Raw genomic sequence first — 21,917 nt, 5'->3', positions numbered from 1 at the left:
AAGGTTTGATGAAATCCTATTGAGAAAAGACAACTTAGAGAGGAGTATGAGTGAATCAATGGAACCAAAGAATACAATACAGGAACTCCGAGAAATATGCACAGGTTTAAACACTCGAATTGTTCAAGCAGAAGAAGGGATATCAGAGGTCAAAGTCCAACTTAATGAAATAAAACGTGAAGAAAAGATTAGAGAAAAAAGGATAAAAAGGAATGAGCAAAGTCTCCAAGAAATGTGGGACTATGTGAAAAGACCAAATTTACGTTTGATAGGTATACCTGAATGCGACGGAGAGAATGAATCCAAGCTGGAAAATACCCTTCAGGATATTATTCAGGAAAATTTTCCTAAACTAGCAAAGCAGGTCAACATTCAACCCCAGGTAATACAGAGAACACCACAAAGATATTCCTCAAGAAGAGCAACCCCAAGGCACATAATCGTTAGATTCACCAGGGTTGAAATGAAGGAGAAAATACTAAGGGCAGCCAGAGAGAAAGGTCAGGTTACCCACAAAGGCAAGCCTATCAGACTTACAGCAGATCTCTCAGCAGAAACTCTACAAGCCAGAAGAGAGTGGGGGCCAATATTCAACATCCTCAAAGAACAGAACCTTCAGCCCAGAATTTCATATCCAGCCAAACTAAGCTTCACAACTGAAGGAAAAATAAAATCTTTTATGAACAAGCAAGAACTCAGAGATTTTATTACCACCAGGCCTGCTTTACAAGAGCTTCTGAAAGAAGCATTACACACAGAAAGAAACAACCAGTATTAGCCTTTCTAAAAATACACCAAAAAGTAAAGAGCACCAACATAAAGAAGAATTTACACCAACGAATGGATAAAACAGCCAGTTAACATCAAATGACAGTAGCCCTAAATTTAAATCGACTAAATCCCCCAATCAAAAGACACAGCCAAAACCCAATGGCATGTTACATCCAGACCTGTTTCACATGCAAGGATACACAAAGACTCAAAACAAAGGGATGGAGAAAGATTTCCCAACCAAATGGAGAGCAAAAATAAATAATAAATAAATAAAAAGCAGGAGTTGCAATTCTCGTATTGGATAAAATAGATTTTAAAGCAACAAAGATATAGTGGTAAAAGGATCAATGCAACAACAAGAGCTAATGATCCTAACACCCAGATACATAGAGACTTAGACACAATGAGACAGAAAATTAATAAGAATATCAAGGACTCGAACTCAGATCCGGAACAAGTAAACTTAATAAATATTTATAGAGCTCTCCACTTCAAATACACAAAATATACATTTTTGTCAATACCACATCACACCTACCCATAACATTGATTGGCCATCATTAATACCCAATTTTTTTCAAAATAAAGCAATATTTCCTTTTACTCTCCCTCTTTCTCTTCCTCTTTCTTCCTCTCCTTTACTTATTTTTTTTTTCTTTCCTTCTCTCAAAAAAAAAAAAAAGAAATCAACTTGTAAACCTCTAGATCCAGGTCGGCAATGTCTCTCTCATTGCTTGATTTCCTTCCTTCCCTTCCCTCCCTCCCTCCCTCGCTGCTCCCTCTCTTCCTTCCTTCCTTCCTTTCTTCATCCCTTCCTTCCTCCCTTCCTGCCTTCCTCCCCGCCCCCCCAAAAAAAGAAAGAATTTCTTAAGATGTTTTTCAGATCTCCAGTTCCAGTGAAGCAGCTGGCACCAACCAGTTTGAAGACCACAGAGGAACAGAATCACCAGGAGAATACATTTCTTCATCTCTCTGTCTCATGCCTTCACCCTGCACTCTTTGACCAATCAGTGATCTCTCACTTCGGTCTGCCCTAAAACCCTTAAAAATCCAGCCTAGCCCCAAACTCCTAGGTGAAACAAATTTGAGATTTCCTCCCGTCTCGTTCTTTCTCTGCTACACCCTGGTGTCTTGGTATATTACCTTGCTAGGTACATCATGCAATGGATCAAGTGTGACTATACTCCCATCTCCTGCTGTGGATCCCGATACTCTGGAATCTGGGGGCAAGGAGATCTATTCGTGACTCTTTCTGTTTTGTTTTTGAGTTAGGGTTTTGCTCTGTCACCTGGCTGGAGTTCAGTGGCACGATCTCAGGTCACTCCAGCCTCAGCCTCCTAGGCTAAGAAAATCCTCCCTCCTCAGCCTTCTGAGTAGCTGGGACTACCGGCACATGCCACCACACCCAGCTAAGTTTTTTTATTTTTTGTAGAGATGGAGTCTCCCTATCTTGAACTCCTGGGCTGGTCTTGAACTCCTGGGCTCAAGTGATCCTCCTGCCTCCCAAGGTGCTGGGATTTTAGGCGTGGGTCACCCGACCCAGCCTATAGTTGTGACTTTTAAAAGCTGATAATGATATATGCTGATAGATAACAGTCCATTTTATGGGCATGTTTCCAATATCACAAATCCTCATATGTTTGGGGAAGTATTTGAAAACATGGCCAAATAAATTCACCTTGTCACGTGGATCATAATTATGATTCCATCTTCACAAAGTGAGCCTTGTTTACCAACAGATACATTCATGAAAAGCATGTGACATTCTGGTAACCTGAATAATATTTTCACACCAAATCCTAAAGACGGTTTGGCTTCATTGCTGATATTCAATGACAGTGGCTCTTAGCCCTTTAGCTCTAAGTGTCTCTGCCCTGCCCCCCACACACCCCATCTCACTGTCAAGTAGTTAATGATCTATAAACAAATACCGAAATGCCCTAAGGGGGCCCTCCATTTAAAGAGTCTTTGAATCACGTGATAATGGAAATACAGTAGTCCACCAGCTGATTTATGATTCGTTAGTTTAGGGGTTTATTATTTTTGAGACTGAGTCTCGCTCTTGTTGCCAGGCTGGAGTGCAGTGGTACAATCTCAGCTCACCACAACCTCTGCCTCCTGGGTTCAAGCGATTCTCCTGCTTCAGCCTCCCTAGTAGCTGGGACTACAGGCACATGCCACCACACCCAGCTAATTTTTTGTATTTTTACTGGAGACGGGTTTTCACCATGTTAGCCAGGATGGTTTTGATCTCCTGACCTCACGATTTGCCCACCTCGGCCTCCCAAAGTGCTGGGATTACAGGTGTGAGCCACCGCGCCTGGACAGGTTAGGTTTCTGAAGTGAAGTTCCTCTGGTGTTTTCAGATAGTGCAGATTTTTAAATTTACTGCACAATAATACCAGATTTTCTCTAGTATTTTCTTTCAGGAGAAAACTTTCAAAAATATTCAGCTGCCTTTGCAGTTTCCATTGTTATGAAATGCCACTTTGTGTGTGCACATTTCAGTTTCTTAAGCAAACAGTGGCTACAGAGGGTATTAATATCCATGTAATGATATCTACCAGTTTCTGGGTGTTTATGTTGTTCCAGGCACTCTACAACCTAGTGTTTCATTTAAACAACACTCCAGGCCAGGCACAATGGCTCAAGCCTGTAATCCCAGCACTTTGGGAGGCCGAGGTGGGTGGATCACGAGGTCAAGAGATCGAGACCATCTTGGTCAACACGGTGAAACCCCGTCTCTACTAAAAATACCAAAAATTAGCTGGGCATGGTGGCGCGTGCCTGTAATCCCAGCTACTCAGGAGGCTGAGGCAGGTGAATTGCCTGAACCCAGGAGGCGGAGGTTGAGGTAAGCCGAGATTGCGCCATTGCACTCCAGCCTGGGTAACAAGAGCGAAACTCCGTCTCAAAAAAAAAAAGCACTCCAAAGCAAGGCTTCATTTTTTTCATTTTCAGGCTGATTTGGGGAACCTGAAGAAAGTGTATATGGGGATTCTCTTGACTGTTTTTACAACTTTTCTGTAAGCCTAAAATTTTATTCAAACAAAAATGTTTGGTTTGTAAAACTTGGGTTTTAATTTAGCGAGCATCTGGCTGCAACTGGGGTGGGTGTGAGTAACGCTGCTGCCCGGGGTAATATGCACATTAGTCCAAGCCAACATCTCCATAAACTACAACTTGGGGTTCAGCTTTCTTTAATTCCTCATTGCTATTCCTAATAAAGCAAGATGTTAAAGCTAACTACATGCTCTATTAATTATATGAAGGTGAACTTGAGTCATATTTGTTACTGAAGATGATTAATAATTACCAGTTCTGCGCACATTTCTGGTGCATTTCAGTAAATAAACAGGGTACATTGTTGGGTAGTAATTGATTAATTAGCACATTCATCCTACACAGCTCAATGGTCTAAGGATGCTGAGTTTGAGATATTGCTCATAATTATTACAAGAAACAAGTCTGTTTCATTTCTCAGTTTATTCTTCTGTACAGGAAGCTTTTTTTTCCCTAAATCGAATGCTTAATGGTTCAAAACGTTATAGGTTTTATTCAGATAAATCAACTCATGAAAAATTGCTAGTCATAATCACAGAATCTTGTTTTTGTGTGAACTAGGGTGAAAACTTTTTACAAGGCTAATTTTAACACTGGATCTTGCTGTTAAACTGGATCAAATACTGTAAATATAGGGCACTTCCCCACCACGCAGGAAATGCTCATTGAGCACCTATGCGCAACAGGGGCGCTGGAATCTCATTTGCTTCCCAACCACATCAAATAAGCTCAGGATTGCAAGTGTCATCAGGTTGGCACTTTGCAGCACCAAGCAAATATACTGAGTAATCTTCAGAGGAGGATAACAGCATGCATTGGTCGTCATTTTAACCGTGCAGCAAGTTAGGAATTTTGTTCTAATTTATTGAGCCAGCATGCAGTGGAGAGATGGTGTAGTTGCAAGAGCTATGGACAGGGAGTCAGAGTCCTGGGTTCTTTTTTTGTTTGTTTGTTTGTTTTGTTTTTGAGATGGAGTCTTGCTCTGTTGCCCAGGCTGGAGTGCAGTGGTGCAATATTGGCTCACTGCAACCTCCACCTTTGGGTTCAAGCAGTTCTCCTGCCTCAGCCTCCTGAGTAGCTGGGATTACAGACACACACTGCCACACCTGGCTAATTTTTGTGTTTTTTTTAGTAGAGACAGGGTTTCACCATTTTGGCCAGGCTGGTCTCAAACTCCTGACCTTGTGATCCACCCACCTCTGGCTCCAAAAGTACCAGGATTATAGGTGTGAGCTACCATGTCTGGCAAGGGTTCTTATCTCTATTTTTTCTTGAAGAAGGCACGTGACTATGGACACATCACTTTCCCCTTCTCTAAGCATGGATCACTCATCTATAAAATGAAGGCTTCAACCAGGAGCAATGAGGTATAGTAAAGAGACAGACAGACCTACCTTTGAGTCTGGACTCTCTAACACTAGTTATATTATTTTAGGGAAATTATTTAATCTTTCTGAGTTTTTGCTCTCTTTACTTGAGTTTATTGTAGGATCAAAGAAGATATGAAAATACTTTATAAAGTACCATATGCATATGTGTTATCAATATTAATAACTTTCTTAACTGGTTGATGCTAACATGATATGTATTTGATGGATCAACATGCCCATGTGCTGGTCTAACAATAGGGAATTTTTAACATGCTTTATGCCATTATTAAAATCGCATTGGGTAAGAATTTCTAGTGTATATTGATAATTTACTGCTAAGTGAAAAACATAGTCTGTATAGCATGTCTGGGATGATCCTATTTCTAAATTTACATATGCAAAGAAAAAAGAATCTGTATAACATGAACTCAAAATGCTAAAAGAATAAATGCAATATATATATGGGCATATACATATATACTTTTTTGTTTGATACAGAGTCTCACCCTGTTGCCCAGGCTGGAGTGCAATGGTGTGATCTTGGCTCACTGCAACATCCGACTCCCTGGTTCAAGTGATTCTCCTGCCTCAGCCTCCCTAGTAGCTGGGACTACAGGCACGTGCCACCACACCAGGCTAATTTTTGTATTTTTTGTTCGAGACAGGGTCTGACCATATTGGCCAGGCTGGTCTCAAACTCCTGACCTTGTAATCTGCCCATCTCGGTCTCCCAGAGTGTTGGGATTACAGTCGTGAGCCACCTAAATGCAATATATATTGAGCAAGCAACTGTTACTACTGAGAGAGAATCTTCTAGGAGATATGTACGTGCATATATGTGTGTTTATATATGTAAATTTGTTTGTATACATACATTTTTTTTTTTCCTTTAAGACAGAGTCTCACTCTGTTACCCAGGTTGGAGTGCAGTGGCAAAAGCTCACTGCAACCTCCACCTCCCAGGTTTAACTGATCCTCCTGCCTCAGCTTCCCTAGTAGCTGGAATTACAGGCGTGCACCACCACACCCAGCTTATTTTGTATTTTTAGTAGAGACAGGGTTTCACCATGTTGGCCAGGCTGGTCTCCAACTCCTAACCTCAGGTGATCCATCAGCCTCAACCTTCCAAAATGCTGGGATTACAGGTGTCAGCCACCGAGTCCAGTCAACATACATGTATCTTTAAATTTACAATCCATTGAGTGAGACAGATAAATTAAGCAATGTATCTATTATGTGATATTACATAATACCACACATTGTCAACTGGCTTTAAAGAAAAACAGAGTAAGAGAATAGAGAGTAATGGTGGTACTACTTTAGGAGGGTGGTCAACCTTGTCTGGTGAGAGTTGGGCAGAGACCTGAATGCAGCCAGTGAGTGACCCAGGCAAGGTCCAGAGGGAAGAGTGTCCCAGAAAGAGGGAATGGCAAACGCAGAGGACCTAGGCAGGAATCACAGCAGATATGCTACAAAACCTTGACAGTGGTTATCTCCAGGTGGTGGAATAAAAATTGATTTAATTTTTTTCTTATGCTTTCCTATTTTAAAATTTCTTTTTCAATCTTTTATGTGTTTTTGAAGAAGCTATGTTATGTTATTTGGTGTCTGGAATGAGGGTACGTTTCCATAATTAGAAAAATCAAAAACTCTACAGGCATCCCGAAAGACAATCTAAAGAAGAACGTTTATGAGTAGTTTTGAAAGCTTATGTCCTCTATAAATTTTTGTTTTCATGGTGTTAGTGCCAAGATTCTATGAGCTGTAGCGAGAGTAAAGGGAGCAGGGAGGTTTCCACCTTGGCAACAATGTTCAAAGAAGTGTTTTACATGTAAGTTTTGGTCATGATAACCAGTGTGGTCTTTGTAGAGGGATATAGAACCATCTTGCTTTCAGCTCCTTGTCCAGGCCTTGCGGCAAGAATGTCAGAATGCTTCCTAGAAAGGCTGTGCCTGCTGGTAGATGATGCTCAGGAAACACGGTGGCAGTTTAGGATGTCTTCAGAAGATGGGATGAAAGGTGTCAGGTAGAAATCATTTCACCGTTTTATTATATCTCATGTATGCAGTTCACAAGGGACTACGTTGCAAAATGGAATATTAGGAAATAGATCTTCCATCTCTTTTTGGGTACCTGCAAATGTTAAAGCGTGGAGATGGCACTGCAGATACCCATCCTGTCCACAAAGCCCATATAAAAAGGAGATGCTCTGATTTATACAGGGACAAAAAGGCCCAGTGAAAGCTTCTTATTCTCATTTCTATTTCATCTTTTTCCATCAAGATCTTCCAGTGCAGAAGGTATACATGAGATCAGTTCAAATAAAAATGCTCTCAAAATAAGATGTTTCCATTAGTTTTAGTTTTTTTTTTTTTTTTTTTTGAGACGGAGTTTCGCTCTTGTTACCCAGGCTGGAGTGCAATGGCGCGATCTCAGCTCACTGCAATCTCTGCCTCCTGGGTTCAGGCAATTCTCCTGCCTCAGCCTCCCGAGTAGCTGGGACTACAGGCGCGCACCACCATGCCCAGCTAATTTTTGTATTTTTAGTAGAGACGGGGTTTCACTATATTGACCAGGATGGTCTCGATCTTTTGACCTTGTGATCCACCCGCCTCAGCCTCCCAAAGTGCTGGGATTATAGGTGTGAGCCACCGCGCCCAGCCCTCCAATAGTTTTGATGATTAACAATAACCAAGAGCTCAGTGCTGAGATTGAAACCCAAAAAAATGAAGGACCTGATCCCAGTCTAAAGGAGGTGTTATATTTGGCTTCAGTCAAAATGATCCCTTCCATAAGAAAAATGTGTTGCAATGAACTATTTTTAAATGATGCAATATTTTGTAACCATTTGAAATCATAGACCTTTTGGATAGTAGATGGGGCATTTAAGTTGGAAGGTGTTTTCAAAATATTTTCATCCATTGTTTCCAATAAATGGAAGAAAGCTGGAGGAAGAGACCACCACCTTCTTGGGTGATATATAACATTGTGGCCAGGCACAGAGACTCCTGCCTGTGATCCCAGCACTTTGGGAGGCTGAGGAGAGTGGATTACCTGAGATCAGGAGTTTGAGACCACCCTAGCCAACATTTTGAAACCCCATCTCTACTAAAAATACAAAAATTAGCTGTGCGTGGTGGTAGGCACCTGTAACCCCAGCTACTCGGGAGGCTGAAGCAGGAGAATCGCTTCAACCCTGGAGGTGGAGGTTCACTGAGCTGAGATCATGCCACTGCACTCCAGCCTGAGTGACAGAGCGAGGCTCCATTTCAAAAAAAAAAAAGACATTAAAAAAATAATAATTTCGTCCCTTTTATATACATTGATGATGGTGGAACAGAATTGTGTAGAACATCAGAGCTGGAAAGAAGCTTAAATATCAGTTTCTCTTTCTTATTTTATGTATCAGAAGCTTGAGAACTAAAGAGGAGAAATTACTTGTTTATTAAGGAAAGAGCTGAAACTAAAACTCATGAAGACATTAAAATCTAAAGTAAATGTCATATATATTCCATACGCGTTTAGAGTGTCCACAGATGCTACATAACCCTATTCTGTCCTTCCAAACGTTTGCCGGACAGTGGAGGCATTTGCCGTTTTTATCCATTCTCTGTTTGCATAAATAGGTATGGCACCAAAGGCAGGGTCTGTATGTGAACTCTAGGGTATCTAGACTAAGGGCATTACACTTAGAATAAAAACAATCAGGCCAGGTGCAGTGGCTCACGCCTGTAATCCCAGCAGTTTGGGAGGCCGAAGCGGACAGATCAAGAGGTCAAGAGATCCAGACCATTCTGGCCAACATAGTGAAATCCCATCTCTACTAAAAATACAAAAATTAGCTGTGCGTGGTGGTAGGCACCTGTAACCCCAGCTACTCAGGAGGCTGAAGCAGGAGAATTGCTTGAACCTGGGAGGCGGAGGTTGCAGTAAGCAGAGATCGTGCCACTGCACTCCAGCCTGGTGACAGAGCAAGACTCCGTCTCAAAAAAAAAAAAAAAAAAAAATTAGTCTCTGATGCTAGGGAACGTGCCATTATTTTCCGGTAACAGCTTTTTGTTTTTGGGACAGAGTTTCGATTTTGTCACCCAGGCTGGAGTGCCATGGCCCAATCTGGGCTCACTGCAACCTGGTTCAAACAATTCTCTTGCCTCAGCCTCTGGAGTAGCTGGAATTACCGGTATGAACCCCCACACCTGACTAATTTTTTATATTTTTAGTAGAGACAGGGTTTCCCCATGTTGGTCAGGCTGGTGTGGAATTCCTGACCTCAAGTGATCCTCCTGCCTTAGCCTCCCAAAGTGCTGGGATTACAGGCGTGAGCCACTGTGCCAGCCCTGGTGGCAGCTTTGGGAGCCTGGAGCAGGGTAGTGGGGAGAACATTCCCAGGCCATGTCCCAGTGTTCATTATCACTTTGGAGAGCACAGAATCTCATAATAAAGACATTCTTACAGTACTCATTCCCAATCCCTGTATCCCATTGAATTTTTGTTCTACTTACTGTATAAATTAAAAACAGGTTCACTCTACTATATAAAATACAGAAAGAAAAAAAATTCTGTCATTAAAAAATAACTACTGTTAACATTTTGGTGGTTATCTTTATAATTGTGTGTGTGTGTGTGTGTGTGTGTGTCTGTGTGTATATATGCGTGTATGTGTACACATTTTTTAAAAGCCATAATTGGAGTCATAGTTTTCATGCTATTGAAAACATTTTAAAATATGTTTTTTAGTAATAACATTTCATTGTAATGAATATAATTTCTCCTGATACATGATTTTTAAAAAAACAGCTTTTTGAGATATTATTGACATTCCTAAACTGCATATATTGACAAAGGTTCTCTCCTTGACTAAACTCTGGCCAGGCTACTCCCGACCCTCTTGTTGACCAGGCCTTAACCTTGAACAAACATTAACATGGTTTCTAATAGCTCAAGGCTGCCACCCTATGATGACCTCCCCCTCTTAAAATACCTGCCTTAGAAAACTCCAGGCCACCAAAAGAATAAACTTTCTTGCAGCCAATACCTAAATTAGGGACCCTGTCTCCCAGTCTCTTTGGGAGGGTAGGAGTCTAATTTCTGTGTCAGTTAAAGCTGGTTTTCACATGAACCAACCCCACTTCCTGGTTTTTGTAATTTTTCTTTATTTTTGGAGACGGAGTTTTGCTCTTGTTGCCCAAACTGGAGCGCCATGGCGCGATCTAAGCTCACTGCAACCTCTGCCTCCCAGGTTCAAGTGATTCTTCTGCCTCAGCCTCCGGAGAAAGCTGGGATTACAGGTGCCTGCCACCATGCCTGGCTACTTTTTTGTATTTTTAGTAGAAACGGGTTTCACCATGTTACTCAGGCTGGCTTGAACTCCTGACCTCAGGTGATCCGCTCACCTTGGCCTCCCAAAGTGCTGGGATTATAGGCGTGAGCTACCGAGCCCAGCCGCCGCTAATTTAGTTTTTTCAGATGGAGTCTCACTCTGTTGCTGGGTTGGAGTGCAGTGGTGCGATCTCGGCTCACTGCAATCTCCACCTCCCGGGTTCAAGCAATTCTCCTGCCTCAGCCGCCCGAGTAGCTGGGATTACAGGCACGCACCACCAAGCCCAGCTAATTTTTGCCTTTTTAGTAGAGACGTGGTTTCATCATCTTGGCCAGACCGGTCTCGAACTCCTGACCTCAGGTGATCCACCTGCCTCAGCCTCCCAAAGTGCTGGGATTACAGGTGTGAGCCACTGCGCCCGGCCAAAGTTTTTAATTCATTCATCTGCTGATGGACATTTGGGTTGTTTCCAGTCTTGGGCTATTGTAAACCAAGCTGCTTTCCTCATTCCTGTGCAAGTCTTTGTATGGACAAATGCTTTCTTTTCTCTTGGGCAAATACACAGGGTGGATTGTATGGTCGGTGTAGAAACATGATTTTTGAATGGCTGTATAGGGGTCTTTAATGCAGATATTCCATATTTTAAAAGCAATAATCTATTATTGAACATTTAGATCTTTCTGATTCTTCACTGTTGTTGCAAATGATCTAATTTTTTGGCCTAACAGTGTGTTTATAGATTTTCAACTTGGAAAAATAAAGCCCAAGAAAATGAAAAGCCATTGTAAAGGGAAACTGGAAACAAAGAGCATGCTCCTAAATAATTGAGAGCTCTTCAATGATTGGAAAGTATTTTGTGTCCTCTCCCGGGAAGCAAAGTGGCGTGAATCTTAAAATGAATCAAAATTTTAATTTTAATTTCAAGATTTTTTGCAACCAGTGGAAGGTCTGCTGTTCTGCTGTTGAGTTTATGGGACCATGATTTCATCATAACATTCCTTATGAAGCGATTGCAGTAAACTTGGGTGTGGCCTTTGTTTCTGGGAGCTATAATTAGCCATCTGGTATACTTTATAACAGTTTGTTAAATAAAAAAATCTTAAAATGTAGCATTTTGCTCACTTCTCTCTCTCTCTTTCTCTCTCTCTCCCCTTTCTCCCTGTGTGTGTGTGTGTGTGTGTGTGTGTGTGTGACACACACATACATATGGTGACAATTATAAAAGTAAAACAAAATGTTAATGCTAAAGCTGTATTTTTCTGTGCTATGTATAGGGTCTTCTTATAACAAGAGTTGTTTTCACCAACAGATTTTTAAACAGCAGGGACATGCTTATTATTTACTGTTTTGGTGTCTTTCCCTCATTTACATAAATACTCCAGAAACCAGCAGTTTAAAACTAATAAAAGCCAAGGCCCTCCATCAAGTGCAATAAAGTTTCACAACCACGAGTCAGACTGTTAGAGTGAAAAATAAACCTATATATGTGGTTATGAAAGGGTTTTTTTTGCAAAGTGTATAATCACATTTCAAAGTTAGAACTTCCATTTGAAGTAGCCATGTAATCATAATACTTAGACATTTATGTAGAACGCTGCATCTTTGAAACACTCTCCCAACATTGGCCAATCCATCTCGACTGCTTCCCTGAGGAGCAGGTGCTATATGCTGTGCCATTTTTCTAGTTAGAAAGTTGAGGAAGGTCTGGCCAGGCTCGAGAGAGGGAGGGCTGGGGAGACCAGTTCCTGCCCCTTATTATTCTGTGACTCCTTGGGATGTAATTCCTACATCAAGTTTCTGTTCCCCATTGACAAAATCATTAACAAAACAACGGTATAAATAGCAGCTCTATTGGCCTGGAGCACTTACACACTGTCCTGACCTTCCTGGGGCAGGCCTCTTGGAAGGAGACATGTGTGGAGAAGTAACCGAAGAGCCCATTGTGATGGGTTGATCCAAACTACTTCCAGTGAGAAAAGTGCAGTGGAATGCTTCCTCCCTCCCCCAGCTGCCACCCTCACATTATCTTGGCAACTTCATTTACAGTTTCCAGATACGATTTACCATGATTAGTACATTTAAAGAGTTGTACAAATTTGTTATGCACATTAAAACCAGAGGAACAGTAAAATAAAACTAATGAACATTTACATTTTTGGAAATATAATTAATGTATGCTTGAGAAATTCTGAAAGATAAACATTTAAATGTTAAAATACTTATTACCTTCCCCACAGGGACAGTGTTGGGAATTAATGAGGTAACAAATGTAAAGTGCTTTGAGCCTTTCTTTAGAAGAAAGGTGCCAAATAAATGCAAATGATTATGAATCGTTAAAGCTATCGGATGGTTACTAATCTATTACTTGGGATAAAAATACATATTTTTATGCTTAAAAAACAGGATGCTCACAATTCTTAGGATGACATAGCTGAAATAATGCTCCCCAAACTTCTTCCAGGCTACCCTACATTTTGTTGGAAGCCTTTCCCAATGCTTCCAGGATTTCTTAACCCTGTACCCATGTCTTGAAACTTCAGGGAATGACTTCCCAGCTTCCGAATTCTATGCCTTTCCAACATCATTCTCCACCAAAGTCTTACAGATCCATCCGCATCGGAGGATTCCACTGACACCATTTTTTTCTTCTGACTTTGATCAGATAATTGCAGTGCCTTGCCATGCTGTCAGTTGTCAAGCTCATTTCATTAGCAGGAAGTATGTGTTAAGTTACACCTGCTTTTTCTATGTTTTAAGCAACACACTAGAGTGTGTTATTCTAAAAATGTGCAAATCCCTTGCATGATCTGGGACAAGTGAAACTAAACCTTCTACTTTGTACAACATGCTGGGATTTGTGGTGAAAGAGAGCAAATCCCAAATTTCTTTTCATTTAGCCTGAGACATGGGGTGAGACACTCTCACTAAATCTCAATTTCCTCCTACGTAAAATGAGAACAGCTGTAGTAGTTACATGTATGTAGTTGTTGAAAAGATGCAATGAAAGAGTGTATATGAAGCTTCTAGCATGGTACATCCCTATCTCCCAGTTTGTTCTATAAGTAACTGTAAGTAGCTTATGGAAAGGTCACTAAATAGATGGCACAGTAGGCAGTAAACATTTAATATTATAATCTCTTTGGTTCCTTTAAAGTCAATATAAAATAGGTAAAGTATTAAGGGAAATACTTATATCCAATAATGCTCTCCAACCACTGCAAACATTCAACATTAAATAATGGGTAATTTCACCATCCTGGCCAACATGGTGAAACCCCATCTCTACTAAAAATACAAAAATTATGGGTATGGTGGCACTCACCTGTAGTCCTAGCTACTCGGGAGGCTGAGGCAGGAGAATCTCTTGAACCCGGGACGAGGAGGTTGTAGTGAGCTGAGATCACGCCACTGCACTCCAGCCTAATGAAGGAGCAAGACTCTGTCACACACACACACACACACACACACACACACAAAGGATGATTTCTCATACAAAGATACCTCTATTGTTTAATGGATGCTTCTCCCAAAAACTTCCTGGAAAATGGTACATTTCCCCGAAATCCTCTTACCAACAAATATTTCGGTTTCCTGTTTAGAAGAGCAAAAGCTCAGTAATTAATTCATCATGACTAAATTATATTTAGGATACTTTAGATATTGTACACATAGAAATGATTCTTTTTTCAAACGTGCCTTAGTTTACCAAGAGCACAGCATCTTTGTAGCATATACGTGCTAAAAGATAATGGACTATTGCTTCTTTTCAAATGTTCTGTAATTAAAACATGTCACTAATTTAATCTGGTCCTCTGGCTTCTTCCACTTAATTACTTGAAGTGATTGTTTTGTTATACCAATTTTTCTCCTTTAATTTTGAAGCCGTAGATGTTTAGGTAGAGAACCTTGCTCCCGATCACTTTCTAATGAGACGTGAATCTGGATTACACGTCTAAATTCTGTAGTGTGTGCAAACGATGGCTGCAAAGGAAAGCGGCATTGTTTGAGAAACCAATCGAGTGAGTAACACAATGGGTACAGGATGGTGAACTCGTTTGACTCCTGCCAGCAGCTTGAGCCTCAGGAGTGCTAATCAAAATTCACATGCAAAACTTCCCGATAGATTTAACAGTTTTGTACTGTTAAGCAGGGGCTCTCGTCACGTGAATGATCCACCACTGTGCCGAACAAAACGGAGACAGTTTTCTTTTAAAGTCCAGAGCAGATGAGAGCCATAAGGAGACAGAGGGTTTCATTTACTCTCAGGACACGATTGTGCCAGTGAACTAATGAGTCTCTTGGACCTTATGTTGCTCTGGCTTCAATTGAGGCGCGATTCTAATGGGCATGTAGTACTTTCTATCTGTCAAGTGTCTGGACAATGCGCCCCTCGAATGGATGAGAGAGATCTGGCAAGAAAAAGAGGTCAGCGTTGTACCTAGCACAGGCAGGAAACCTGGCTAATTAATGTATTTCCAACTATAGCAAAACAAAAGCTTTCACACCGAAATGTTAATTTTATTACAGAAACTCTTAGCCTGTGGCTGAAGCACAGTTAACAGATGACTGAAATTCCATAGGTAAAAATCCTTCTCCTTTCCCCGATACACGAAAATATTTTTATAGACATAAAGGTCATTCTTTAAAGCAATACGTGGTTTTGGTGTTGTAACTTGCTAATTTTGCCCTTCAGTAAAGCTAGCGGATGTAGAAATATTTTTGGTCAATTAGGAAGTCAATGTTGAAAGTCAGTGTCAGCACTGCATAATCTTAACAATCTGCCTTTTTAAAGGCAGTGTACTGTTGAACTAAGTTTGAAAAAAAAAAACCCCCACTGCTGTATTAAATGGAGAACTAGAGAATACAAATGTTTATTCAAGCTACAGGGCTCCAGTTACGCTCCATCTTAAACTAAGAGCAGATGCTGCCACCTAGATACATTCTGATGCTTTGGTTAACTAGATGTTGGCTTATCCTACTTTTTGAAAAATAGCAACAATAGCAGACAATAGTGGTTTGGAATAACAAAAAAGCAGGATGAATGATAAAGAGTCACTTAAAAATTCATATAAATATAATTTCAATATAAATTGGAAGTTTTGAAAAAAAGGCATTTGTGTTTTGACAAATAGCAGCGATTAAGCCTTTATTCAACTCTATAAATGCAGAAGATCAATGACTATTAGAAATAGGAGAACACTTTCTAAAACAGAGAAAATAAAAGCTGCACCGTCCTGAAGCCTATGAGGAAGTAAATGTAGAGTGGATATCAGGAAGACTTAACTTTCTTCTTTATCAGATTACTTTTTCCTGAATTTGAGAAGAAGAAGGGATTGTTCAACACTCTTAGGTAAAAACACAAATAAGTTTTGGTTTAATAAGTAAAATAAGATCACTTAATAAACAACTTTTTAAAAAGAGCGTTTCACGAAAATCTCTTCTGACTCACCTTCTAGCACACAAAGCAAGCCAATTCCCCTGGCTTTGATTTCTAACAGCAAAAGAAATGCTGCCCTGTTTATTTCAGACCAGGGTCCAAAAGGTTATGCACTGCATCCCAGGACCATTTCTTCGGCTTAGAGAGGCTTTTATCATCTTTGGACTGTTGTTCCTCTTCAAACTTCATTTTGTTTTCCTTTGTTACTCCTAGAATAGTTTCAATGTCAGCAATGGCGGTCTGTAAGTAAATAGTAAAGAAATATTTATTACTTAAACACCTTTTACAATCCCTCTCCCCCAAGCATCTGCTCCTTTTGGGAGTTCACCATGGTTTAGACCACTTCTATTCAGAATACACTCTACTCACTGGCACTTGTCTACAAATGATGGCCTACCAGTCTTGCCGAAATGAGTAAAAAAACTGAGAGTAAGAATTTGGAAAACTTTTTAGAATTTTTACGCCTATGATGTCTAATAATAAAAATAATGGGCCTCTAAATTGTATGTCTTTCATTTTTTGATCTTATTTTTTAGTAATTAAATTTTGCTCTTTTTTTGTTAAAATTTGCTCTATTTTGTTAATATTGATCCATGATAGGTTAGATAAAAACAAAACAAAACAGATTCTTTATTATATATAATTTGAGAAGCATTGGTCAAGTCACCCTAAAATGAGGGCTAGCAGCCTGGTGCGGTGGCTCATGACCGTAATCTCAGCACTTTGGGAGGCCGAGGCTGGCGAATCACAAGGTCAGGAGATCAAGACCATTCTGGCTAACACGGTAAAACCTCATCTCTACTAAAAATACAAAAAATTAGCCGGGCGTGGTGGCGTGTGCCTGTAATCCCAGCTACTTGGGAGGCTGAGGCAGGAGAATCGCTTGAACCCAGGAGGCAGAGGTTGCAGTGAGCCGAGATCATGCCACTGCACTCCAGTCCAGGCGACAGAGTGAGACTCCAACTCAAAAAAAAAGAGGGCTAGCAGGCTGATGGGAGGGTTTCTTTCCATTGGTTGCTGGGAAGAAAAAAAATGACACCTTCTCATTGACTTTATTTATATTTTATTGAGGTATAATTCCCATACCATAAAATCCACCCTTATAAAGTGTACAATTCAGTGGTTTTTAGTATATTTGCAAGTAACCATCACCACTGTGTAATTCCAGAACATTTTCATCACCCCAGATAGAAGCCCTGCCCCCATGAGCAGTCACTCCCCATTTCATCCCACTCCCTCAGCCCCTGGCAACCACTAATCTACTTCTGTCTCTACGGATCTGCCTCTCTTGCACATTTCTTATAAATGGAACCATATAATATGTGACCTTTTGTGAATGCCTTCTTTTACCTAGCATAATGTTTTCAAGGTTCATCCATGTCGTAGCATGGATCAGTACTTTATTCCTTTTAGAGAGCTGAATAATATCCCATTACGTAAAATATTATCCATAGAATAGAATAGAATAAAATTCACTTATTTCTTCATTGATGGACATTTGGGTTGTTGCTAATTTTTGGCTACTATGAATATTAATACACATGTTTTTGTGTGAACATTTTTTCAGTATTATTGGACATATACCTAGAAATGGAATTGCTGGGTCATATGGTAATTTGAAACCTAATTTTTTTATAAACTGCTAAACTTTACATATCTGTGATACTATTTTAAATTCTTACCAGCCATATATGAGGGTTCTCCACAGCCTTACCAACACTTGTTATTGCCTCTTTATTTAACTGTAGCCATCTTATTAGGTATAACATATTTTATTGCGGTTTTGATTTGTATTTCCCTAATAACTTATGATGTTGGGCATTCCTTCAGATACTTTTTGGCCACTTGTACATGTTTTTTTTTTTTTTTGAGACAGGGTCTTGCTCTATCACCCGAGCTGGAGTGCAGTGGTGTGATTATAACTCACTTCAGCCTTGACCTTCTGGGCACAAGCAATCCTCCCTCCTCAGCCTCCTGAGCAGCCAGAATTACAGGTGTGTGCCACCATGCCTGGCTAATTAAAATTTTGTGTGTGTGTGTGTGTGTGTGTGTGTGTGTGGGGAGATGAGGTCTCACTATGTTGCCTGGGCTAGTCTCAAACTCCTGGCCTCGATGATCCTCCCACTTCAGCCTCCCAAAGTGCTGGGATTACAGGTGTGAGCCATTGCACCTGGCCTGCATATCTTCCTTGAAGAAATGTCTACTCAAATCCTTTGCTCCCTTTTAAAATTGGGTTACTTGTCCTTCTGTGGTTGAGTTGTAAGAGTACTTTATATATTGTGGATACTATGTCTTACCAGATATATGAGTTGCAAATATTATTTCCCTTTCTGTAAGTGGTCAATGGTGAAATTTGCAATAATATTTGTAAATATTATTTCCCTTTCTGTAGGCTGTTGATAGTGTTCTTTGATGCACAAAGTTTTAAATTTTGATGAAGTCCGATTTATCTATTTTTACTTTGCTGTGCTTTAGGCACCATGTCTAAGAAACCATTGCTAACCGAAGGTCAAGAAGGTTTATATGTATGTTTTCTTCCTGAGGGTTTTACAGTTTTAGCCCTTACATTTAAATCTTTGATCCATTTTAACTTAAGTTTATTTTTTTTTTTTTTTGAGAAGGAGTCTCACTCTGTCACCCGGGCTGGAGTGCAGTGGCACAATCTTGGCTCACTGCAACCTCTGCCTCCTGAGTTCAAGTGATTCTCCTGACTCAGCCTCCTGAGTAGCTAGGATTATAGGGGCATGCCACCATGCCCAGCTAATTTTTGTATTCTTAGTAGAGACAGGGTTTCACCATGTTGGCCAGGCTGTTCTTGAACTCCTGACCTCAGGTGATCCGCCCGCCTTGGCCCCCAGAGTGCTGGGATTACAGGTGTGAGCCACTGTGCCCGGCCCATTTTAACTTAATTTTTATATATGATGTGAGGTAGAGGTCTAACTTAATATATGTATATGCCATTTATTTACAAGTTATTTTTTCTTCATTGAACTGTTTCAGCACCCTTGCCAAAAATCAATTGGCCATTATGTATAGGTTTATTTCTGACTCAGTTCTATGCCATTGATCTATATCTCTATTCTTATGCCAGTACCACACTGTCTTGATTATTGTAGCTTTGTAGTAAGTTTTGAAATTGAGAAATGTGAGTTCTTCAACTTCTTTCTTCTTTTTAAGATTATTTTGGTTATTCTGGGTCTCTAACGTTTCCCCATGAATTTTAGGATCATCTTGTCAATTTCTGCAAAAAAGCCAGCTGGCTTTTTGATCAGAATTACATTGAATCTATAGATCAATCTGGGAATATCAGCATCTTAGCAGTATTGTCTTCTATTGAATGAATACAGGCTGTCTTTCTGTTTATTTAGGTCTTCTTTAATTTCTTTCACCCATGTCTTGTAATTTTCACTGCAAACATCTAACATGTCTGCTAAATTTATTCCTAAGTATCTTATTCTTTTTGATGCTATTGTAACTTGAATTTTTGAAAAATTTATTTTTGCATTATCCATTACACAAATACAATTGTCTTTTGTATACTATTTTATGTCTTATAAACTTGTTGATGGGTTCTTTAGAATTTTTATTTTCTTTCCTTTTTTTAAGACTAGGTCTTTCTCTGTTACCCAGGCTGGAGTGCAGATCATGGCTCACTGCAGCCTCAACCTACCCAACTCAAGCCATCCTCCCATCTCAGCCTCCTATGTAGCCAGGACCACAGGAGTGTGCCTCCATACCTGGCTAATTGCTTTGTTTTTAGATAGGGTCTGCCTATGCTACCTAGGCTGGTTTCAAACTCCTTGGTTCAAGCAATCCTCTTGCCTCATAGGATTTTCTATTTACAAGAATTTGCAATTTGCAAATAGAGAGGCTGTTACCTTTATTTCTTCTTTTCTCCTTCTTCTTAGCAGAGATGAGGTCTTGCTATGTTGCCCAGGCTGGTCTCAAACTCCTGAGGCACAGTGATCTTCTCTCTCTCTCTCTTTTTTTGTTTTTTTTTTTTGAGACAGAGTTTCACTCTTGTTACCCAGGCTGGAGTGCAATGGCGCGATCTCGGCTCACCGCAACCTCCACCTCCTGGGTTTAGGCAATTCTCCTGCCTCAGCCTCCTGAGTAGCTGGGATTACAGGCACCCGCCACCATGCCCAGCTAATCTTTTGTATTTTTAGTAGAGACGGGGTTTCACCATGTTGACCAGGATGGTCTCGATCTCTTGACCTCATGATTCACCCGCCTCAGCCTCCCAAAGTGCTGGGATTACAGGTGGGGGCCACTGCACCCGGCACATTGTATTTCCTTTTCTTGCCTAATTTCCCTGTCCAGAACCTCCAGTACAATGACGAATAGAGGTGGCAAGAGCAGGCACCCTTGTCTGATTCCTAATCTTGGGGAGAAGGCTTCTGGTCTTGCAACATTGACCGTGATGTCAGCTGTAGGCTTTTTGTAGATGTCCTTATAAGGTTGAGGAAGTTACCTGCTACTCTTGCTTTGTTGAAGGTTTTTATCAGAAGAGAGTGTTGAATCTTGCTAAATGCATTGTCTGCATCATTTTCCTTTTTTTAATTCTTACTCCCATTGCCCAGACTCACTGCAGCCTAAACCTCCTGGGCTCAAATGATTCTCCCACCTCAGCACCCTGAGTAACTAGGACTATAGGCATGAGCCACCACACCTGGCTAATTTTTGTAGAGCTGGGGTTTCACCATGTTGCCAAGGCTGGTCGTGGACTCCCACGATCAAGTAATCCACCCACCTCAGCTTCCCAAAGTGCTGGAATTACAGGCATGAGTCACTGTGCCCAGCCTCATCACCTTCCATTTTTATTTAGCCTTTACTTTGCTGGTAAATCCGTGTTTAAAAACTGAAAATATCTACCATAATGTCACTAGGTAGAAGACAGAAAATACTAGCAAAGATGAATCTATTCCACTGCTTAAAGTTTTTGTTATTATACCTATATTACTGAGATGTAATGTTTTTGCTTTTAGGCCTAATAAGAGTAAAAGTCCTGAAAACAATCATTCATCTGAGAAGGCTAGAAACCATGACATAATCAAAAGCTACCTGAGAACATCTGACTTTTGATGATTCTGAAAGTCAGAGAAAGGGCAGAGAAATAGTCTTCATTTTGTCAGGGGTGGTTGACTCTGCCAACAGCAAGACAGGCTCAGAATGAACTTAGTCTGCATGGATTTGAGGTTAAATGACCTGATCCTGATTATTAGCTATATTTAGACAGGCTGAATGGATCAAATGCAGAGAGGTTCAAAGTTCTGCACATGGCACTAACAGATAAGATGATGCTATAAGCTAGCAGGAACTGAAAATGTAAATGATAAGTCAGGCAAGGTGGCTCCTGCCTATAAACCCAGTACTGTATGAGGCCAAGGGGGAGGATCCCTTCAGCTCAGGAGCTTGAGACCAGCCTAGGCAAGAAGTGAGATATCCCATCTCTAAAAAAAAAAAAAACAAAAAAAGTAAATGATGAACATAGATCCTTTAGGACCAGTGAACACTGATGTAACATTTGGTCTATCTTTTCTTGAATCTTCTCAATCATGCGGTAGGGAAAGCAGTGGTCATTCTTCCAGCTCATAAAATCCTATTGTTAATGTTACTGTTTTAAAGGAGTTAGGCTGTAGCTTGAATCAAAAATGTATTGCAATTTTATGAAGCTTTTGCTGGACTTTTTATTTAAGAGAAAACCACATATGGTTTCTGATTGTGTCCTTTGAATGAATGAAGGTCTAGGCTGGGAATCAGATTCATACCTGATCATCTCTGTTCAGACAGTATTTCAGAAACTCTGTATAGACCTTGTTCCCTGGGCCGGGCGCGGTGGCTCACGCCTGTAATCCCAGCACTTTGGGAGACCGAGGCAGGTGGATCACGAGGTCAAGATATCGAGACCATCTTGGTTAACACGGTGAAACCCCGTTTCTACTAAAAATAC

The 21,917-nt window shown here is 40.5% G+C and overlaps 1 protein-coding gene across 9 annotated transcripts in view; it reads right to left on the bottom strand.

Annotated features, from left to right (window-relative positions):
• Nucleotides 1-1,663: 1,663 nt before the first annotated feature.
• The window catches only part of IQCH (IQ motif containing H), a 293,872-nt gene continuing 273,618 nt past the window's right edge, over nucleotides 1,664-21,917 (bottom strand). For 3 of the 9 annotated variants that reach the window (XR_013520763.1, XR_013520765.1, XR_013520766.1), the window contains 3 exons: nucleotides 15,977-16,204; nucleotides 14,029-14,118; nucleotides 1,664-13,947 (listed from right to left, as the gene is read on the bottom strand). Coding sequence is in view for 2 of the 9 variants with exons in the window: in XM_035258984.3 (XP_035114875.2) it covers nucleotides 16,046-16,204 (159 nt within the window). In the remaining 7 variants the exon portion in view is untranslated. Of the gene's footprint in view, nucleotides 13,948-14,028; nucleotides 14,119-15,975; nucleotides 16,205-21,917 lie in introns of those variants that run through there. The other 6 variants (XR_013520764.1, XR_013520762.1, XR_008474182.2 and 3 more) reach the window with 3 other exon arrangements.

This window comes from Callithrix jacchus, chromosome 8, assembly GCF_049354715.1.
Source record: "Callithrix jacchus isolate 240 chromosome 8, calJac240_pri, whole genome shotgun sequence".
Taxonomy (NCBI): domain Eukaryota; kingdom Metazoa; phylum Chordata; class Mammalia; order Primates; family Cebidae; genus Callithrix; species Callithrix jacchus.
The sequence above is the reverse complement of the archived record's forward strand: the minus strand, read 5'-3'. Positions and strand labels throughout refer to the sequence as shown.